At 42.4% G+C, this 23869-nt stretch overlaps 1 protein-coding gene across 4 annotated transcripts in view; it reads right to left on the reverse strand.

The window, feature by feature from the left end:
• Positions 1-23869, reverse strand: part of CNKSR2 (connector enhancer of kinase suppressor of Ras 2) — a 431743-nt gene that overhangs the window by 85725 nt on the left and 322149 nt on the right. For all 4 annotated transcript variants that reach the window (XM_088451603.1, XM_088451600.1, XM_088451599.1 and 1 more), the window contains 4 exons: positions 19029-19102; positions 9068-9139; positions 2407-2474; positions 361-461 (listed from right to left, as the gene is read on the reverse strand). In XM_088451603.1, the coding sequence (XP_088307729.1) occupies positions 361-461; positions 2407-2474; positions 9068-9139; positions 19029-19102 (315 nt within the window). The remainder of the gene's footprint in view (positions 1-360; positions 462-2406; positions 2475-9067; positions 9140-19028; positions 19103-23869) is intronic.

Raw genomic sequence — 23869 nt, forward strand, 5'->3', positions numbered from 1 at the left:
TTCTTGCTACTACATAACTATAATAAGGGAGTGCAGGGGGAATTCATTCCCTGGTTTTTGGAGCTATGATGTATATGAAATATTTCTCCACATTAACGAGGACAAGTCAGACCTGTTACAGTAAATAATACAAAATGGCAGTTTAGGGATCCATTTTAAAAACACCTTATAAACCTTTGGCCTCCAGCACATTTCTGTTACATTATGTGTTTTATTTTTAGCTGTGCAATTTCACATTATAATTTTAAAGAAAAAAACAATAAAATATTGGTTCTGGAATCCCATGTAGTAGTGCTGCAACTGGCTGTTAATTTGAATTAAAAATATGCCATTACTGTATAGAATAAATATGTTGCCTACCATGGCTGGCCTTGGGTATGTGTCATACGGTGGGGGTGGACTGTCTTGCTTTGGAGTTGACGGTGTTTCAGCATCTTCTTGATCACTTTCACTCCAATAGTCTGCAAGATACAGGTGACAAAGTAAATTAGCCAACATGACTAAAATTAAGTAAATCTGCAAAAAAATAATAGAATCTCAGTATGTAAATAAAATAATCTATTTTCTCAATCATGATAAACAATTACTAAGCTTTTCACACTTAAGGGCCTATTTATTAATTATCAGGTTTTAGACTGCAATGTCTAAAAGTAAAGTGATTGCTAATGTGATGACCTTACATTCTGCTTTGGAGGCAGGCCGCGCTACTGTGTCATCATAGTCATCAGACCACGCATGTGCAAGCAGCCATTGCTAGGTCTCAGTATCTATTGCGATCCGTAGTCCATAGGATAGGATCTAAAGATGGCCTTAGCTAACGGAACCAATCTCTGGAATGCTTTGCAATCCAAAGTCTGGTAAATTCGGCATTTGACCAGTCCCCATAGAAACCTATGGGGTCTACTTTTGCAATTGAAAACAGGGGGATCATTCAGGGTATCCTTAATATTTGCGGGTACCCCTCAAAAACGTGGGTTCAGAGGATATCCCACAAATATTTTTTGATATATATATAGTACCCATAATGTGGCCATGGATATTTAGAATAATGTAAAAACAAAGGATCTCCCCCCCCCCAATTAAAAAAATGGATAAAAGTAAATAGTGATGCAAAGAAATAATAAAAATGATTGGCCACATTTGACCGTAACTATCATATTGTGACATATATCCAAACCAACGTGCAATATCCATCACTGTTTTCTGACCCCCTATGACCTGAGCCCACTGAACACTCACACATTAAATATTAAATGCTGGCACAATATGGGGTACCATGCCAGGTTAAAAAAAGGTCAACCGCCCTCAACTAGGTACCAACTTTTTGCACTAGTCACCCGAGACCGCCAAGTGTTCCTCTGTCAAGAAACACTACAATTATTAGCAAACTGCAAAGGGCCAACCTATTATGCCACTTCACCATTACTCTGAAAAAATGTGTGTAAATCCAAAAAGCCCCATTATTTCAGGACCAACAGGAAATGGGCCAAGTCATAAGATTACCAGTTCAAAGCCAGGTCTTGAGAAGTGGTGCAGGTTATATATTCTCAGAGTTGGAGAAGCAGAGTCTGGTGATTCTTTCAGCAACCCAGACACTGGGGTTGCACTTCACACCAAACTTTATAAGTTTGGACAGTTTACCTAAATTATTAGTGAACACTGTGTAATCACATCCTGGTAGCTGGGTTAAGCCAATCACATTTAGAGAGTATCTATGGCCTGCTACCTCTCTGAGATTAGTGACAGAAGATGGAAGTTGCTTTCTAAGGAGTGTGGAATGTATGTGTCATTACTTTTTTTGAACTATGGTTATTTAGTATATTAGTTGTGGTTGTTCTATGAACTTCTGCATAGGTTACAATGAATTTTGTTTACTGCTTATTAGCCTAGGCATGAGCTATTATTCCTGAACCATACAGATTGCAAGTACTTTGCCTTCTAGTCTCTAATAGAGGTCCGGTGTAGCTAAAGGCGCCTTCCCAAAGAATCAGAGGTAATAACCAGTTACTGTTACTTATATACAGTAGTTTTTGTGCTATGAAGGATGGGTCCTGGAAAAATCATCTCCCATAGGTATCGTGACATCCTCAGCTTCTCTAGAGTCAAAAGCAGCTTTACCTTACTAGCTATACATATTTTTACATATAAGCTGACTAAACCAGTTTCAGACTTTTGCAGTGGGCAGGACAAAATCATAGCAAAATAGCAGAAATTAGTAGCCCTCAACCAAGTAACAGGTTTTTCCAATACATTTGTCTTTGTTTTTAGACCTTCATAACATATGGTAATCAGCTCTTCAGCACAAAGGAGAAAAAAAACTCTCATTGTGTTCAGTAATTAAATATGCATTTCATCTGAGGTTTTCATTTAAATGTTAAGTTGTCACTACAAATATTCTTTGGCTACCTTGATCTTGTTTAATCCGTTCTCTCTCTGCATACCCAGAAGCTTCCAGGTTAACTCTACTAATCCACCTGCAAAAATGGAAAGTAATTATATCAATGCAACTGTGCATGGTTGGAAAATAGAAAGTGCTGTTATAACGATGTTTTGCAGTTTATGTCAATACACTCCCATACTTTCTGTACCACCGAAGTTGGCCAGATGTTTTCTTCGGAGAATTGTGTGCTGTGTAATCTGAAGTACCATTTGACTATGTGCCAACAGTTTTGTCAATAGTTTTTGTTTATTTTATAAACTAACATCATCAAAAAAAAGAGGAGGACATCTGCAAAGAAGGTACTGTTCGTATTCAGATAAAACATTGCTTTCCCAATGATTTGTGCAGATGTGGTTAGCATTCTGGTTAATAAATGTTTGCAACTAATCACAAAATAAGCAAATAGACTTAGGTCTAAAATACAAACAGGAATCAGTGGTCACATCTCTGGGAAAGTGAAATGCATTATGCCACCCTGTGATATGACCCCACCCAGCAGCTCCAGTTTGTACCAGATATGGATTAATGGCAATTAAAGAAAATAAAAGACCATTCTAGTTTGGTGTCATTTAATCTATTAAATAGAATCTCCAGCCAAGAAAATAGATTTTTTTTTTTAAAGGAGATAAAAAAAGATAAGAGAGTAACTGACTGGACTCCAATGTCCAAGAATCATGTGATTTACCAATGGTCTATTCACTTGCCACAAAAGTCAGAGGAATTGGATGGCTGATGCACACCTTAAATTATATTAGTTGGGGATAGTAAATTTAATAGGGCAGGGGCAAAATTACTTATAGGTGATTTCCACCAATGTATTTTTCCTTCATAGTGCCAACACCCTTTGTACTTTTGAACGTATTCAAGTATTAGTTGCCAGGGGGTTTTATTACCTAAAGTTTCTTTAATTTGCTATCATCAAGCAAAAAGGGACACTTTGCACTGCAATATGTAAACCATGCTCTTTTGGGACAGTTTATTTTATGCATGTCTGTCTGACCTTGCCTCAGTCAGTATACGGCTATCATGCCTGTCTGACCTTGCCTCAGTCAGTAAACGGCTATCATGCCTGTCTGACCTTGCCTCAGTCAGTGTATACGGCTATCATGCCTGTCTGACCTTGCCTCAGTCAGTGTATACGGCTATCATGTCTGTCTGACCTTGCCTCAGTCAGTGTATACGGCTATCATGTCTGTCTGACCTTGCCTCAGTCAGTGTATACGGCTATCATGTCTGTCTGACCTTGCCTCAGTCAGTGTATACGGCTATCATGCCTGTCTGGCATTTCAGCTACAGGCCCAATCAATGAGTTCCATGTTGTTTATCATTTCGTAGAATTCCATTCCACTCTGTGGGGTATATTTACTAAGGAACACAAAGCTTCCCATCATCGACGGGTTTTACCAATAGTTTTCAAATGGCTGTACAAATGAATACTTAACCAGGCTTGTTTAGCATTTGTTTCTATTGACGTTTTAGAACTATAGGTCAAAGCTACTGATGCTCAGTGGTTTTGACAAACCGCTCCTAAGTAAATCTAATCCTGTCTGGCAAATACAGAGTTGCATGAAACTAAAAGCGGATATTCGTCCTTATGCCGAGTGGTTACCGCAAACAAATATTTAACAGGACAATTTTGAAAATTGCAGAGGGTTAATCTATTCCAGCTTGAGCTATTCAAAGATTTCTGAAAATCTTTTTGAAATATTTATGCTACATTAATTTTACATTTTAAAGCAGATCTATGTTACACATGTAATTTCACATGAATATATTGTATAAATATATTTTATATATACTATGCATCTCTGTAATCAACAGCATAGTGCTGGGTTATTGTGGGGCATATACAGGGTGTTTCACCTGCTATTGGCCCCAAAGTTTTTCTTTTTAACTTTTAAATTAATTGACGTAATTTTGTGAAATGTGACCAGACATATCTTGGTCTATGAGAAACATAAGGGAAGTCATAGCATGTGTTGATAGTGTTAGCCATTAGTATCCAGGCCAGCTGTTCACGCATGCACAAAGTGAAGGCCAGCTGTTCACCACCCTAGTCAGCAACGCAGTCCAAAATTCAAATAGGCGAGCCACACCAACTCGTTCCTTTATTTGAATTTGGACTGTGCTGCAGCCCCACCTCTGGAACATCAATTATTTTAAAAGTTATAACAAAAACTTTGGGGACAATAGCGAGTGAAATACCCTGCAGGAAGTTTAAGAATGATACTTTGCAAAAAAATGAGAAGCCATTAGGCAGTCCCATCATACATAGTACAAGAGACCCCTAATTGTAAGCTCCTATTAGCAGGGTCCTCCACTGTCTCACAGCCTTCTTCTCTAGCACTTCTATGACAGCCTTCCTTCCCAGCTGTATTGTGTATGGAGAATTGTGTTGCTAATTCTTACTTGTACTCTGGGCCTGATTCAGAGCCGCTCGCAAAAAGCGAGCGCTCGCTCTGAATCAGGGTGGCCGCTTTTTTTTTAAACCGCCTCCTGGCCACTCGCTAAGCTGTGGATGACCACCCACAGCTTTTGCGAGCGGCCAGGTGATGGTCGCGATGGTTGCGACCATCAGGCTTGCGACGAGACCCCTGTGGTAGGGTCTCGTCTTCCGCAAGCCCCAGTAAGCTTTCGGCTCTAATAGAGCTGGCAGCTCACTACTGACATCACTAGTGTTGTCAATAGGGCCGCCCTTCAAACGGTAGGCGTTCCTATCGGAACTCCTCCGTTTGGTCAGCCACCCCCCCTCCCCGCCTGAAATACGGGGCGAGCTGTCGATCAACATCGACAGCCACCCCGTTTGTAGCGATCCCCAATGCAAGTTAATTTCTCAATTGCGCAGTGCCCCACCATCGACCCGCTTGCGAGCAGGTTTGAATCAGGCCCTCTGTTCATAAATTGGTTACTGTATTGTAACATAATGTAATGTTCTGTGTACCCTTTACTGTATGTACGGCGCTGCGGACCACTTATGGCGTCCTATAATAAAATGTAATAATAATACAATAGGGCGCGGAAGGGGGGGCTGTACAAAAGTATAAAGAAGAAGCTATATCTTACAATCAAAAAATTACAGAAAGTAAGTGATACACAGATCAAAATTCTCTCAATGTATTAAGTGTGTCTTTAGAGACCTGCACCCCAAATCCTTCATATCTAAACATTTGCCTTTGTCAAGTTCCTTGTCATTTATTTTTAAGTGTTTTGAAATGCAAAATTTTATTTTAATTTAGTTGTTTAGTGTGGATAAAAGTATGTGGAAATGCCTTCATTCACTGATAACGTATACAGAAAGGGAGCAGAATCATTTAGAGGGTATATAGAACTTCTAAAATTAGATAATAAATAACTTTCTCTACATCAGAAGTGTTGCCCCAGATATGAAACAGGTTTAGCTCCTAAAGCAATGATCTCGGTGGTGAGCAGTTTGTTCCACAGGCTCTGCTGACACTAATGAGCAATCTTCCATGAATTTGCAAGTCATGTTCAGCCTATTTGAAGGAACGGAGATATCAACTGTTCAGATATTTTGGCTGGCTTGACTTTTATCATATGACAACTTTTGGCAGTTGTATCCAGCAGTCAATAGGGTCTTGTTACAGGTCATATCCAGGTGATAAACTATGTACAGCTCTGTGCACTAAAAAACAAAGCAGGTTCATTCAAAGTTCATTTCAATGCCATTGAAGAAGTTAACAGCATTACCTTAATTATTTTTTTCCTTTTGTTATACTGTACATTGAATTAAAAATAAATGAAAAATAAATCAGCCTCCTATTCATCCTATGGCAGAAATAATGAAGACCAGAGAATGTAGCAGGCTTGCCGACATTCTGAAAGCTAGGGAAGGCCTTCAACCATTGATGATTCATAATCATCGATTGTTTATGGTCGATGTTGAACGTTTTCCCCATCGATGGGGGAGAACCAGATGGTTTCCCTCCATCGATGGAAAAGCATAACCGAATATATATATTTTTTAACATGGTGCCTAGATACTGACCATAGCGCCACCCCCGACACCTGCAAAGCCATGCCCCCAGTTCTGATTGGCCCATGGGACAGTCAGTTATAGAACAGGGATGACCAACGGTTGGTGAAACCATCTATGGTCATCCACTGCATAGTTGGTTACAATCAATGGCCACTTGCTATTTTGCCATCGATGGTTACCATACCAATGGCCATCCCTACTGAAAGCCCCCAGCCAGGTCGGACAAGCAGGGGGAAGTGGCGTGGTAGAGGGGGGTGTGGCTGGGAGACCTGACCAGAGGTGCGGGGTTTAACTCATTGGTGGTTTTCACCAGTGACCCCTCCAAATGGGATATGGGCTTAGCTGTACCCAATGAGCAAGTTGCGGCCCCCTGGTCAGGGACCCAAGAATTAGCAACTGATAGGAAGGTAAGGAAGACAACTGGGTGGCTGGATAATATCACTAGAGAATATTGGTAGTAACCGATGTTGAGTATCACTGAAGTATATCGGTAGATACAAATGGAGAATAATACTGGAGGATATCAGTAGAGACCGATGTCACTGGAGAATATCGGAGGTGACCGATGTAGAACAACATTGGAGAATATCAGTATTGACCGATGTTAAAAATCACTGGAGAATATCGGTAGTGACCGTTAATGAATATCACTGAAGAATATCGGTAGTGACTGATGTTGAATATAACTGAAAAATATTGGTAGTGACCGATGTTGAATATCACTGGAGATTATCGGTAGTGACCGATGTTGAATATCACTGGAGAATATCAGTAATGCCTGATATAGCACACTTTAGTAATACAACAAAGACTAGAGAAAGCGCACTGAAGATACAACAGCGTGGAGCCAGGAACAGCAATCCGATGCAACAGCTATTGGAATAGAGAAGTTGTTCAGGCAACTTCCTGTTTCCTGGAGTCTTGCTTTATACCCTTAGGTAGCTGTCCATTGGAGTACAGAGCCAGCTGAGAGATGGCAAAGCTACCATTGATGGAGGGTCCGGTCAGGTGAGAAAGACAACATGGGAGCGCCCATGAACGCTGCCGCAGAAACGCTGATATGGAGGATTGCGCTGAAGTCAACAGGGCCCTGGGGAGAATACTCATGTCACCCACCGCCGCACCTGGCATCTGACCGCATCAGTCAGGGGAAGCAGACATCGCAGTGAGTAACAACCGATCCCAGGCTGAATCCTGACAAAGGCATTGTGACAAAACCGATTCACGAGACTGCACTGATTCATTTGCTATGCGACACTTGTATATCTGTGGGTGACTGAGTCTGAATCTGTATAGGAAGGGTTACGATGCAGCAGCCACAGGTTTTTTTTCATGCAAGGTTTTATTGCATAAATTCAGACTCAGGGCCTGATTCAGAGCCGGACGCTCTGACCAGAGCACTCGCTCTGAATCAGGGCCCTCCTACCTCAACTTGTAGCGGCCTCTTGGACGCTCGCATAGCTTATGCGAGCGGCCATGATGATGGTCGCGATGGTCAAGACCATCGCGACCATCGGGCTTGCGATGAGACCCTGCGGTAGGGTCTCGCTGCCGCAAGCCCTGGAGTGATTTTGGCTCTATCAGAGCTAAAATCACTCCCATTGACATCACTACTGATGTCAGTGGGGCCGGACCCAAACGGTAGGCGTTCCCATGGGAACGTCTCCGTCTGGAAGCCACGCCCCCGGCACGCCCACCAAAGGGGGCGTGCTGTCAGTCACCATCGACAGCACACCCCCTTTGGTGCGAGACCCCAAGCGACAGCTACCCCGTCGCTCGCCGGGTCTCGCGCATGCGCACGACGGAGCTCCCTCCGTCATGCGCATGCGCATTAGGGCACCATCGACCCGCTTGCAAGCGTCCTGCGCTCGCGAGCGGATCTGAATTAGGCCCTCAGTCACACACACATACACAAGTGTCACATCAAATATTAATCAGTGCAGTCTCGTGAAGCTGTTTTGTCGTGTCGCATTGCGGCTAAGGCGCACATACGAGTGAAAAAAAAAATTGAAAAAGAAGCTACACAGCCCAGCGCAGCTCATTCACGGCAAGCATCTGGCGCCATTCGGCATATTGAAGCTAGGTGTATGAGGACATATCTGTATGTTCTGCCGACACATCCTACACAACCATTTAACGTCAGCTGCAAAGTGATTCACACCTATTCCAAAGGTGGATTCCTCCTACACAGGGGCGGAAAAGTGCACCATCAGGGTCCATAGCAACATTTGGGTAGACAGCCAGTGATGCAACTCTAGCCTTGGAGGATCCCAAAAGATCTATGTGTTTGTGTTGCTGATGGGCCTCAATGGGAGTGGTGGCTTCAGAGAGAGGGGCCCCCTTCACTTCTGAACCCCTTAGCACCGCTAGCCGTTCTGCCCTTGCCTCTACAGATACTCATTAGACAATGAAGCTGTAACGTAGGAGAAAGCAGCACAAGACAAGTATGAGTCCAACACTGCATAGTGCAGACAGGCATTTATGTTATTAAAATACTGTAGACATTTCACAATATACTACAAATGCAAACGCTATATGGCAAGGTGTACTTGAGCCTACAACTGTATTTATTAGTGAAAAACAACTCTGAATTCTGTTAAGATGACGTGTACATGATATGTTTCCTTTACCTGTTCATGTCATCTAAATTGTCAGCAGCAAAGTAGAAACTTTTGATCTTGGGATGGCAAGCTTTAAATGCACTACAAATAAGAAAAATATTCCAGTCACACACAAATGTTTAGTTAGCATTATGATAAAAGATACATAAGAAAATATACAGATTTTTTTTCTTTAAATCACTTTGTATTATAATACCATAACCATGTGCCCAGGATATTAGTAGCAAAGAACGCTACTGTAGGTTTCGATGTTGTAGGGATTGTTTAGCATTCTAAAGTATTCCTCTCACAGCAATGCCCTAGTACACATCTGCCCTAAGGCATCTCCAGAGACGAGCCCCATATTTGAGCATTCTGCTCTGTAGACACTGATTTTAGCAATTATTGGGTACAATAGTTATATCAGTGGTTGAAGTGAAAATTTTCATAGAAGCGGCACACAAAGCTTTAGGTTAATTTGATCATTTTAAATTCATTCTAGTACTAATTTTATGTCATTTAACAGTAGTAAAATAGAATTACATTATAGATAACATTCATTGTCCCTTACCTCTTCCCAGGTCTCTCATAGAAACATAGAATTTGACGGCAGATAAGAACCACTTGGCCCATCTAGTCTGCCCCATTTTTAATCATATTGTTACCTCAACCCTTATTGATCCTTACTGATTGATCTTCTGAAGGATATCCTTATGTCTATCCCATGCATGCTTAAATTGCTCTACTGTCTTAGCCTCTACCACCTCTGATGGGAGGCTATTCCACTTGTCCACTACCCTTTCTGTGAAGAAATTTTTCCTCAAATTTCCCCTGAACCTACCACCCTCCAGTTTCAGAACATGTCCTCTTGTTCTAATGCTTCTCTTTCTTTGAAGAATATCAGTAGTGACCGATGTTGAATATCACTGGAGAATATCGGTAGTGACCGATGATGAATATCACTGAAGAATTTTGGTAATGACTGATGTTGAATATAGCTGGAGAATATCGGTAGTGACCGATGTTGAATATCACTGGAGATTATCGGTAGTGACCGATGTTGAATATAACTGGAGAATATCAGTAATGATATAGCACACTGGAGTAATACAACAAAGACTAGAGACAGTGCACTGAGGCTACAACTAGTGGAGTCTGGAACACTGATCTGATGCAACAGCTATTGGAGAAGAGAAGTTGTTCAGGCAACTTTCTTAATTCCTTTACTTTGTTAAAACCCTACATATATTTGAAAGTTTCTATCATGTCCCCCCTTTCCCTTCTCTGCTCCAAACGATACATATTAAGATCTTTTATTCTTTCCTGGTTTGTTTTGTGGTGTAGACCTTGCACCATTTTAGTTGCCCTTCTTTGTACAGTCTCTGTATTAATATCCTTCTGGAGATAATGGCCTCCAGAACTGAACGGATCAGTATTCGAGATGAGGACGTACCAATGACCTATACCAGGAGTGGGGAACCTTTTTCCTGCTGAGGGTCATTTTGATATATATAACATTATTTGTGGGCCCCTTGCAGGCCACGCCGCCTCCATGTGATGTCACATGGGGACGGGGGCCACAATCACCAGTGATTACAGCAATGCCTGGAGCATCCTGAGGATGCTCCAGGGAGCTGTAAGGGTAGCGGTGTGACCGTCTGAAGCATCCTAACGGCACTGCCGTCCTCCAGACGGCACTGCTGCATAGATTCTGGCCTCAGGGTGCCATTATAGGCAACCTGCTATCCAGATGAGGCTAGCAGAAAAAAGCTCCAAGGACCAGACCAAATAATTCCGGGGGCCTTATACGGTCCCTGGGTCTAAGGTACCCCATCCCTGACCTATACAGTGGTATTATCACTTCTTTCTTTCTACTACTGATTCCCCTCCCTATGCAACCAAGCATCTGACTTGCCTTCCTCATTGCTTTGTTACAATGTTTTCTTGCCTTTAAGTCACTTGAAAATAGTGACTCCTAGATCCCTTTCCTCTTCAGTAGTTTCCAGTATAGTGCCATTAATACTATATTTAGCCTTTAGATTTTTAAGACCCAAGTGCATGATCTTGCATTTTGTGGCATTAAACTGTAGTTGCCACGTTCTTGACCATTCCTCTAGTCTACCTAGATCATTAATCATTTGTTTTACCCCTCCTAGTGTGTCTACCCTGTTGCATACCTTTGTGTTATCTGCAAAAAGGCATAGTTTCCCTTCAATACCATTTGCAAAGTCACAAATAAAGATATTAAAGAGCACTGGTCCAAGTACAGATCCCTGAGGTACTCCACTGGTAACATTTCCCCTCTTGAGACTGCACTCCGTTTACTACAACTCTCTGTTTCCTATCCTGCAACCATGATCTTATCCATTCGACTATCTTTGGCCCTCATTCAGAGCCGCTCGTTAGCGGCAGTACGCTCGTTCCGAGCGATGTTTGCACATCTGCGCATGCGTACGGTTTTTAGTACGCATGCGCGAACCAGTCAGTGCGGCCGAAAATCGTTTGTACGCTATATAGCGAGTGCCTGCTATTTTGAGTGACAGAATGAGGCGTATGTGGGTGGTAACAGGGGAAGGTGCTTGAAAATGGGGAGTGGAGATCCGAACGCAGGCGTGCTTAAAGGTCAAAACGGGCGTTTTATGGGTGTGTATATTTAAAACAGCAGCGTCATTGTCCACGTCACTGGGTTATTTTCTAGCCAGAACTGCTCGCAAATTTGTGGTAGCAAACACCAACCACAAGAATAGCGAGCAGTTCATACGCTGGTCGATGTACTCGATTAATCTAATAAATAGCGGACATGACGTATGGTGTGAGCGGCCAGGGGGCGTTTTTAACAAATAAACGAGCGTATGTTTTGCTCGCTCGTTCAGACTTAGAGGTGTGAACAGACTGCAATGTGCGTACGGATCATTTGAATAGCCACCCCTTGTTTTTAAACGAACGACCGCAAATAGCGAACGGCTCTGAATGAGGGCCTTTGTATCCATTCCCAAGCTTTCCAGTTTATTTAACAGTCTGCAATGTGGAACAGTGTCAAAAGCCTTGCTAAAGTCTAGATAAGCTATATCTATGGCCTCCCCTTTATCTTAGTCACCCAGTCAAAAAAGTCAATAAGATTTGTTTGACATGATCTCCCCCCAGTAAATCCATGCTGTTTGGGATCCTGCAAATTGTTGGATTTGAGATAATCTACGTCTCTTTCTTTTAAGAGTGTTTCCATCAATTTCCCTACTACTGATGTAAGGCTCACTGGTCAGTAGTTGCTTGCCTCTTCCTTGCTTCCACTTTTGTTCCGTGGGACAACGTTTGCTCTTTTCCAGTCCTCTGGAATTACTCCAGTAGCTAGTGACTGGTTGAATAATTCTGTCAATGGTGTTACCAGCACTCCTTTAAACTCTTTTAGTATCTTTGGATGATTCCCATCTGGCCCCATTGACTTATCCACTTTCAGTTTTGAGAGTTCTGTTAGGAACTTCTCCTCTGTAAATGTGCTTGTTCCTACCTAATTTTTCTGATTACACCTGCAACTTAACTGTGGCCCCTTGCCCTCTCTCTCAGTAGTGAATAGTGAACAAAAATAATTATTAAGATGATCAGCTATTACATTGTTTCCCTCAACAAGACTCCCTCTTTCTGGGCCTGATTCAGACCCGCTCGCAAGCGCTGAGCGCTCGCAAGCGGGTCGTTGGTGCCCTAGTGCGCATACGCACCACGGAGGGAGCTCCGCCGTGCGCATGCGCGAGACCCGAATAGCGACGGCCAAGCCGTCGCTATGGGTCTCGCACCAAAGGGGGCGTGCTGTCGATGGTGAGTGACAGCACACCCCCTTTGGTGGGCGTGCAGGGGCGTTGCTGCCCAGACGGAGGCGTTCCCATGGGGAACGCCTACCATCTGGGGCCGGCCCCACTGACATCACTAGTGATGTCAATGGGAGTGCTTTTGGCTCTGATAGAGCCAAAAGCACTCCTGGGCTTGCGGTAGCGAGACCCTACCGCAGGATCTCGTCGCAAGCCCGATGGTCGCGATGGTCTTGACCATCGCGACCATCTTTTTGGCCGCTCGCATAAGCTGTGGGTGGTCACCCACAGCTATGCGAGTGGCCAGGAGGCCGCTCCAATTTTAGGTAGAAGGTCCCTGATTCAGAGCGAGCGTTCTTGTCAGAGCATCTGGCTCTGAATCAGGCCCTCTGTCTTTAGTCTTTTTATTCCACCTTTTGTTTTTCTCCTTTCGCTTATATACTTAAAAAACGTTTTGCCCCCTTTACCCAGACTGTGCCATTTTCTCCTCAGCTTTTGCCTTTGCACATCTGATTACTTTCTGAGCTGCCTTCTGTTTTATTATATTCTCATTATATTGCGTCTGCTTGTATTTCCTAAAGGCCATCATTGCGCCATGCGCAGGACACACAGACATTGGACATACATATTAGAACTAGGGATGTGCAGGCTCGGATAGGTTCGAGTTTGCACGTGGAGTTCGGATTTTTCCCTCCAAAAAAACGGAACTCAGAACGAGGCAAAACGTCATCTTACATGGACGAACATCATCATTCCTGGTCTTTTGTCCAGGAATGATGATGTTCGTCCATGTAAGATGACGTTTTGCCTCGTTCTGAGTTCCGTTTTTTTGGAGGGAAAAATCCGAACTCCACGTGCAAACTCGAACCTATCCGAGCCTGCACATCCCTAATTAGAACAGAGACTTATGACATCACCCGGTATACTTTAGTCTCCATCACTAAAGGAAGAAATCAGAATGACAAAAGAAAAGATGCAGGCTTGGGGCAAGCAGCAATCAAAGACAGTAAGGTCACAAGCAAGGATTAAGGCAGGCAGCAGACAATATTAATGAAAAAATAAGCTTAATTAATAAACAAGCAAGATCTAGATGACCAAGTAAAAGAACAACCAAAGTCAGACTAGCAAAGCTAAAACAGGCAACAGATAATGGCAAACTAAAGCTGGGTACACACTGACAGATATATTGGCTGATCAATTGATAGGCCAATATACCTGGTTCCCGTTGGCCTGTGTGTACCAGCGATATGTCTGTGAACGACATCGTTCACAGAAATATCGCGTCGGCTGTGCTGCTACTGCCTGTGCACATGCAGCAGAGGCCGCGGGACACGCCCCCTGCCAGCAGGACCTGCGGCCAGAGGCAGATGATGGCCGCTCAGTGTGTATGAATTACCATCATCTGCAGATATATCTGCAGATCACTCGATCTGCAGATATATCGATGCAATGTGTACCCACCTTAAGAGGTCCCATGTACTAAGTGGAGATAAGGGAGTTAAATGAAGAAGGCAGAGAAAGACCCTGTATATGTCACTTCTTGATATGTACTAAAGGGTTTTCTCTGCCTTCAGCCTGCTAGTGCTAAGAGCAGGCTAGAATATAGCAGCAGGAAGTGAGCTGTCACTTTGGCCGGTTGTCAATAAAGATTTGGAAAAAAAAAATCACCCAGCTACAGCTGCACGGGAGAAAGGTGAGTAGGAGATGGGAATGGCTATCGGAAGCCCACCATCAAATGATGGCTGTGCTTCCACTTTTAAAACTTTTGTTGCGATGGTAACTAACCATCGCATAAAAAATATTTAACGGAAAAAATATTGAGATGGCTCGTGTATGTGCAAAAAAAAAATGTTTGCATATGCGCAATAGCGACCCACGGCTGTTTGCGATATTAAACATCTGAATACAGCTGTATTTTAACATTGAATGGCAGTTGCTTCCAAACCATTTGACGATGGTTGCCATAGGAAAACCGCCATTGAATGGTAAAAACACTACCATCACACGAAAAACAATGATGGTGGTAAATTATGAAAATTCTACGTCTGTCCCTAGTGAGAGAGGCCACGCAGTGCTGTGTGGAGGAGTCGGAATGTGTCCCTGCTCTCACCGCCAAGGGGGTAATTTAACGTTCACTCTGCTCGGCGGAGATATTTTTTGACACATCGCGGTAGCCACCTCCTGCTGTGCAGCGACAATTGGCGAAACTGGAGCTGGTTTTGCTCCACGGGAAGTGGATTATTAGAACATGGACTCCTAAGCTTTATGAATGCACCTGTATGCAATCAGCACTCAATGAATCCAACAAACCCTTAATAGATAACAAAACAATGCCTAAAACGTGAGCAGACTGGCTGTGGGTGCATCATGGCAACCAATTAGGAGTAACAACGCAGGATACAGGAGTATTTTACTTCTTCTGATACTGTGTATGGCATATTAGTGGAAGTCCAGGTTTGTTAGTTCTGCTGAGAAGTTTGCTGGGACATTAGTCATGAAAATTAACTTCCATCTTACATTGTGTCTATACTGCTGAGTTATACAAGAGGCAGGCATTTTTCTGGAGACCCAAATGCAATAAGGGCCATGGTCATAGCTCACACACTGCGGCTTCAGCAATTGATACGTATTTGTAACAAAGTGGTGAATCAGACAAGAAGTGGAGAGAAGTGCCAATATTACATACAGTTGTATACCGCTTCACCTCAACCACTGATTTGTATGCTTTATTACAGAATAGTGCCTCATTGCTCCTCTTCCTAGATATCTAAAGCAGTCAAACGTGGCATCAGGATGCATGTGTCAAGTTTGGACAGGGTGCAATAAGTTTGGGGTGACATTTTAAATGTTGCTATGAGTTTTTTAAATAGAGCAATTCCATCTGCTAGATTACGGATAAAGGGACATCACTGATTTGGTCTGGTATACAGATGATATATCAATATTTGCTAGCAACGCTTCTGCCTACAATTTCAAAAATAGTGTATGGTTATGAATATACAAATAACAATATACTGCACAGTTTGAGAGCTAATTGTATCTAGTAATACAATTAAGTTGCATTGAAAGCAAAATTATTATCTTTAGACCATGCTTATTCAAGTCAATATATTTGTAAATTTTCCTGTCTACATTAGGGTTGACATAAGGCCTCATTCTGGACCCTATAGAGATCAGACTGTGGAAGCATCATATTGTGGTCAATACTCTGAAAAGATCCTATGCGGTGGATAGCCACATTTTATAGTGCAGTAGCAGGGCTATTTATCAAAGGGTTACTGCAGCAGATAGCAAATATATTTGTAGCTGCCCCTCTGCTTCCAATTGCAGACACTGATTGCTCAATTGCAAAGAAAGATCTAGTTTCCATGTCATGTCCCAGGCTTCCTCTAGAACTCATAGGTGTACTGCTCTGCACGCTAGAGGGAGCACAGAACACAGAATAAAGTATTCTCCCAAGTTATTTTTTTATTTGCTTTGGTGCTAGATGACAGCTCCTATTCATGCTGAACACACACGGTCACCCCTGTCCCTCTGCTGGAGTGTGGAGTGAAATCTCTGATCTCACTCTGTACAGGCTGAAGTTAGCATGCCCAGGAGAGAGAATATTATTTAAATAGCACTTTAAATCAAATGCTTTCTACTGATATTTTGCCTACTACATACAGTACTGTAAGTGCACAACGTACTAAAGTACTACAAAACAGAAATCATCAGCTGATATGGTGGCACGGTATCCGGATGGTAGGTCTACACTAATAAGGTAGACAGTCAATAGGTCGATACCAGAAGGTCAACAGTCAAAAGGTCAACATTCAAATGGTCGACCCGTGGGTTTAGGTTTAGGCTAAAACAAACGTTTTTGTGTCGACCATGCAAATGTTGATCTTTTAACCCTGTCAAACTATTGAATGTTGACCTTCTGGTGTCGACGTATTGACTAACTTCTTAATGTAGACCTATCAATCCACACTCGGTGGCACAGTATATTGGAACTTAGGAATATAATTAATAGCCAGTTAAAAATATTTAGATTTCACAATGATCACTATGATAGCATACACATAATACATAATGATTCCAAAACCGTAATTGTTTCTAAGGCCATTTTAAAAAAACATATATCGAAACAAAATATTTTTACACTTTATACTGTAATGTTACTACTGTATTACCAATCTCTCTGCTTCCCCCTATATGGCAAGGCCAGCACAAAATAAAGGTCCTGATTCAGAGGCGGAGGCAGTGTCTATGCCATACGTAAGCGGCCAATGTTTTTAGTCTGCGCATGCATCAGAGCCACACTGTGCATGCATCCAATGGTTATCTCCTACAACTACAGAACGAGTTTGGATGCAGAGAGAGGCAATTTCAGTGGGCGTTTCCGGATTGTAACAGGGGAGTGGTTCGTCAGACACAGGTATGTCATGGTTAGCGTCTGTGTATTAAGACAATACTTGCCGACATTCAGCTCCCTCTTTCCGGGAGGGAGCTGAATGTCTGCTTACAGCATGGGGGGCATGGCCGGGCAATGATGAAGTAGTGGGGGTGATCGCGTCATCATGGCCCTGCCCCCTCTTCACAATGCCAAAATTAACGACATTGTGAAGCAGGGGGCGAGGCCACGATGACGTCATTCAGTGCAAATCGCGTCACCGCCTCCCACTCTCCAAGGGGGTTTGTATCTTAACTCTGGGGGGTGGGGGGCCGGGAGGCTTGCCTGCCTTTCTGGGGGGCCAGGAGTGACACCCGATATTCGGGAGGTTCATGGCCAAATCGGGAGTGTAGGCAAGCCTGATTAAGATGCAGTTGCACTGACACAGGAGGACATGTTCAGATGGAGATTCTGTGCCTCCTTAGGGCTGGTGCAATCACCTATGGTGCCTCTTAATGTGCACAGTGACGGATTAGTGCAGGTGCCTGTGGGCTTGCCTGTACGAATCCCAGCAGCTGTGGCATTAGCAGAGAGACAAAGTTGCAGCTGCAATAGCGTGCAGCTCTGAATCAGGGCCAAACTGTTTATGTGTATATATATATATTAGGGATGTGCAGGCTCGGATAGGTTCGAGTTTGCACGTTGAGTTCGGATTTTTCCCTCCAAAAAAACGGAACTCAGAAAGAGGCAAAACGTCATCTTGCATGGACGAACATCATCATTCCTGGACAAAAAAGTCTTGATATTTGTCTTGATAAAAGAGCCAGAGAGCTCTGAAACGTTGACTATTAAGACACCGTTTTGTCTGCAGTTTTTTCAATAGTCGTGGAGTGCCATCTCCTTCCATGTAGTGTACATATAGAGTTTCTCTATTAGATTGGCACCCACGCAGGCTGATTTGATAGTCTGAGTGCCGGTCACTGGTTTTGTGGATATATATATATATATATATATATATAGGTGAATGAGGGTGGCACTCAGCAGGCTTATAAAGTAAATTTAGGATTCCTTTATAGGAATAATTTATTTGTCCTTTAGAGTTTATGCTCCAGAATACAGGAGAGCTCCTGTAGTAGGTTTTATTCTGGTCACAGTGTTAGTTGTACACATTCATTCATAACAGATGTTTATGTGATAAATGATACAGAATGCTTAAAAGTTTGTTTTTTTTGTCTGCACCACACTTTTCAAAAATTTGCCATGCATTACAATTCCCCACACTATTTACCTCATACTTTCCTACTTTTGAAAAAGCATTTCAGGGAGATTGTGAAAGCATCACCTATGAGTGCGGCAGTAAAGTGGGCATGTACTGCTACATCTGAGGGGTGGGTCAAAAACCTGATTTACATCCAAATGTAAATGAGCCCCAAAGCAGTTAGTAAGAGCTATTTTTTTGATGAAAACACACTGATACTTTTCAGAAAATACAGGTAGCCATAGGGATCATTGTGCTTTGTAACCAATGCAGGGAAATTATACTAATGATCCTATTTTGAATGTATATATTTCGTTTTTTTTTATATATAACTGCTACATAATGGGGTAAGGTGCAATCAGGGACATTGCCGGACTCTTCAGGGAGTCAGGGAGATTGCTACTATGTCAGAGAGTCTCCCTGACAATCAGGGAAAGTTGGCAAGTATGATTTACCATGACATGTCAATCACTGCACATTTTGTACAGTACACACAAACACATCCTTATGTATATTTACCCATGTATCAGGCACATCATACCAGTCATGCTTACTTACAATTTCTTTCGGCACTCACTGGCTCGATCAATTTTAAATTCAGGTAGACTAATAAATCCCTCTGCTTTTTCTTCCTAAAATGATATAAAAGTGCATGTAAAATATAACAAATATATAAAATTTTAAGTAAGCAAATTTCTGTCTGACACGTTCATCGGGGTGATGTCATACAATCATGGTGAAAGCATGCATGCCACTCTAATTTATATAAGTACCATCACTCTGACATTCCATGTCACACCCTCGTCCCTTAGGTGTGGAATTTCAGAAACTTAATACAGGATTGTTCTGTAGAATAAAAGAAATACATCTGATACTGTGCCAGGGGCATAAATTGAAATGTAGGGGTCCCATAGAAATATTCTGTAAGCTCCTACATGTACTACTCAATGGTAAAAAACGCATAAATATTTACAGGGGTTTGACAGGGAAGGCAGGCCTTCGGCGCCAATGACCCCAATGCAAACTGCTTCTGATTTACAAATTCTGACTAAATCACTGCGCATAGGGCAAGGTCCTAATGGGTGGGGTGTGCTGGGTCTATGAAGAAGGGTGCCTGACCTTCTGATATTAAATTAAATAATGATGGTATAGATGGGCTCAAAAAACCCTTTTGTTCTGGTGTGCAAATGGAAATGATAAAAGAGACAAGGTATCTAAAGGTTTGAACTAATCTTTACTATTTGAAACTGAAAGTAAACATGCAAAGAAAAATGGTATACAATAACAAAACGTAGCTCTGATCAATGTCAATGATGCAACTAAAAAATGTCCATACTAATGCTGGGCATACACTCTACAATTATCTGTCAGATATCTGTCCAATCTGTCTGGTGGGAAGGAAAATCTGTTTTTTTCTAGTGTTTGGGAGCAAATTTCTATTGTTATTTGCTCCCATACATTACCAGAATTTCATTCTAACCAGCCAGATTGGACAGATATCTGACAGATAATTGCATAGTGTATGCCCAGCATAAGTAACAAAGACAGCTAAAACAGTGACAAGGGTGGTGAACACCTGAATCAGGTGTGGGGGGAGGGTAGTTCAATCCTCCACAATGAGGAAAAAAAAAAAATAGGGAAAATGAAATAACTTGTTGCAGAAATTAGGTCTTATAAGGAATAGATCCGATTGGTCGGTGTAAAGTTGAGGGGGTATGAAGACCACAATAGAAAGTCTTGGGGGTTTATGTCCAGGATAGCTCAGTGTAGTGATAATGCAGCATCCCGAAATTTGATGATTTGTAGTTAAGTAATGGTGTGCACAGATGTTGTTGCCTAGGATATGATTCTCGGGGTGAGGAGTACGGTACTGGAGTTACTGGGGGGTGGTTCTCTTTGACACAGTGTCCTAGGTGTGGCGGTGCGCCGGTGAACATTTGGACTGAACCGACAGAAACCGTCACTCTGCACCGGAAGGACAGCTGATGTCTAAGGGGAGGATAAAACGGTTGTGGCTCGGGGAACCAGGCGCCATTACCCCCCTCCAAATTGAGACTTACCTCCTCAGGTCTCTACAGTGCTCCGCTCTCACCCTTTTCCGGCTCATAGTCTTCTCGCATATCTCCTCCTGCCGCTTCCGGGTCAGTCACGTGTTTGCGGCTCGTCTGGTGCCGCCGAGGTGTCAGATGTCCGTGGTGTTACTGTTTTAGCTGTCTTTGTTACTTAGTATGGACATTTTTTAGTTGCATCATTGACATTGATCAGAGCTACGTTTTGTTATTGTATACCATTTTTCTTTGCATGTTTACTTTCAGTTTCGAATAGTAAAGATTAGTTCAAACCTTTAGATACCTTGTTTCTTTTATCATTTCCATTTGATTCTGATTTACAGTCTGCCTGGCCCCCATGAATGGCTGGATCTGTTACTGGTGTACCCCACCCGGTGCCCCTCTGATGGCAGTCCTGGGGGAGGAAGGTGAAAAAGTTCAAAACTGAGGTACACACAAATAAAGTAGCACTTGAAACACTTTCCTGAGTGACAAAGGGGACCAAGTGGATCATGTGAGTAAGTTTTGGCACTCTTACTGCATGCTCCAGCAGATACAGGACACTGACTAAACTTCATCTCTATACAAAGTGATTTACTGCAGTCTCTATCCATCTTTGTACTTTAATCATCTTACTGCTGTAGCTTAATCTCCAAAGCAGAAAACCTAGGATACAGGCACTGATAAAATTATATTCTCTAGAAGTAAATTTTTTTTTAAAGATGTTGGCTAATCGAATTCTATTTCTTTTTCTGATATATTATTATTAGAATAATAATTATCATCCAATAAGCTAATTTTAAGTCCAATTCAGTTAATCAATACTTATATTTTATGGTTATACGTAATTTTTTTATAAATTATTTTTCTCCAAGTGTTAGTACTACATTAGTGTTGTTTGTGTTTTACATATGATGCGGCCATGCCACTGGTGTGAAGTAGCCGTGCCCTGTAACTGCACCTACAGTATATCTAGCCTATGCCCCCACTCAGGTCGAAACCTAGCTTCGCCACTACATAGTAAACAATGTACTATGTAATAAAATAATAAAAAGGAGAAACTAAAATCTAGTGACAGATCCTCTTAAGCATTAAAGAATAGAGGACATTACAGCAAATCAGGTACTATAAATTTATTTAGATAAAAATAAACTTAATCATACTTGCCTACTCTCCTGGAATGACCAAGAGACTCTAGAATTATGGAGAGCTCTCGTTAACTCCAGAAAGAGTAGGGCAGCTTCTAGAATCTGCCCTCTTCCCCAGAGAAGTGGGCGATCTAGTGGATCGATGATGTGATTCACTGTGTAATTGTTGCCCCATCACTCTGTGGTGACTTGACCTGATTTATACCACATTTCCCACCTAGACCTACTCCTTCTGCATCTCCTGGGAAGCCATAGTAATAATATAAAGAGCAGCAAGTATGAAGTACTGTAAACCAATTTTAAAGACCTGAGGAACTGTATTTATCTTCCCTTGAGTATGGGTCCTTAATGCACTGCAGAAATTGCGACATTGCAAAGCATACTCCAGTCTGCAGTGCCATACCACCAAGTTTGAATATGGTCCTTTTATAAATTGCAATGGCCTCTGAACTGGACAGTTGGATGATAACTGTGAGTAGAGTTGTATAAACACACCACTACACTACAATAAACCTAAATTCTGGTTGAGCCCTGAGTTGTCTGCTGTATCTGAATTCCACTGGTGTCTGCTACAGTATTTATAACCTATGTTCCACTACAAAATAGTACACACATCCACAAAAATTAAGGAATTTATTCAGTGTACCAAGAGGAATCATAGCAAGGCCTTTTGAAGTACTAGAAAATGCTGTGCAGCAGATTTTTATGAACAGTCCACTTAGTATATCTGATTGAAAGCAATATCCCATATTCCATGCAACCCTGATTTGAGAGCAATCACACACATAAAAACACTAAGATCAGATGATGTCTCCTTGATGTGATGTGGTGACTTTTCAAAGCCTTCCAGCTATCATTCTAACTCCTTGCTACATGCTCATTCGTCCCCATCTACCCCATCTGTGTCAACCCAGTTTGTCTTCCCCCACCTTTTTAGAATGTAAGCTCTCACGAGCAGGGCCATCTACCCTCTTGTGCTTCTCCTTACTATAGTGTCATTTACTTCTTACTCACCACTAGGGCACCTAACACTTGGTTGCTTATGCTCTGTTGCTTATCTGGGTGATATGGTCACTAATGTAGCAATATATATTATCCATGTCCTGTATTGTATTGTTCTGTAAGTCACTTGTATACAATTTGTTTTTGTACTTTGTAAGGCGCTGCGGAACACTTGTGGCGCCATATAAATAAATGCTAATAATAATTTACTGATGGCCATGATACCCGCCGCCGGAATCCCGACATCAGAAGCCTGACTAGGGATTAAAGATAGGTGTCAAAATACCGACGCCTATATTTAGTCCGACGATGAAATCCCGACAGCTGGCATCACAAACGAAGGTAAGCGGGGACAGGTTAGCGTTAGCCGAGCAGTGGGGGTTAGGTTAAGGCAGCCCCATGGGGGAAATTACGGTTAGGCATCCCCTGGGAGGGTTAGGGTTAGGCTCCGAGGAGGGGGGGTTAGAGATAGGCACCACCTAGGGGGTGTTAAGGTTAGGCACCACCCCAGGAGGGTTAGGTTTAGGGTGCGGGCAGGGGGGGCTAGGCACCACGGGTTATGCACCACCAGGGGAAGGTTAGGGTTAAGCACCACTAAGGGAGGGTTAGGGTAGGGAGAGGGGAGGGTTAATATACGTACGAGCCCCTGTTGGGATTTTGAACCTTCGGGATGCAACTGTCGGGATATGAACTGGCGGCTACTCAGCCGCTGGTATTCATACCCATTCCCTCATTGATCTATCACTATTTAGAACAGGTACAATTCAATTTTACTTTTTCATGAACTGTACTGTATGGTGAACATGAAGGTTATCGTACACCCTCAGAACAAAGACACACTAGAAAGTAGATTGTACAGTTATTCTTCTGTGATTTTCCTCATTATCAAACTGTCTGGCAACCAATCACATGTAATTGGACTGAGCTTTTCCTAATTTTACCAGGGCTATGGTTTATTTTAAGCAATGCAAAAACATACTGTATAAAATATTCAGAGCTTCCTATTTTCACAAATTATTCCCAGAGGACAGTGATTATCCTTTAAGTGTCACACAATCGTTTGATTATTGCAGTCTGCCTAAGGTAGCAATTCTGAGAAATATGTCACAATCAGAGAGAATGTCAAAATTAATGACAAAAAAAATCACTTTTAGGTCAGCGGCTTGGCTGTTTTCAAACTGTAACTCTACACATTGCAGTA

Source organism: Taudactylus pleione, unplaced genomic scaffold (assembly GCF_031769625.1).
Source record: "Taudactylus pleione unplaced genomic scaffold, aTauple2 ptg000026l, whole genome shotgun sequence".
NCBI lineage: Eukaryota > Metazoa > Chordata > Amphibia > Anura > Myobatrachidae > Taudactylus > Taudactylus pleione.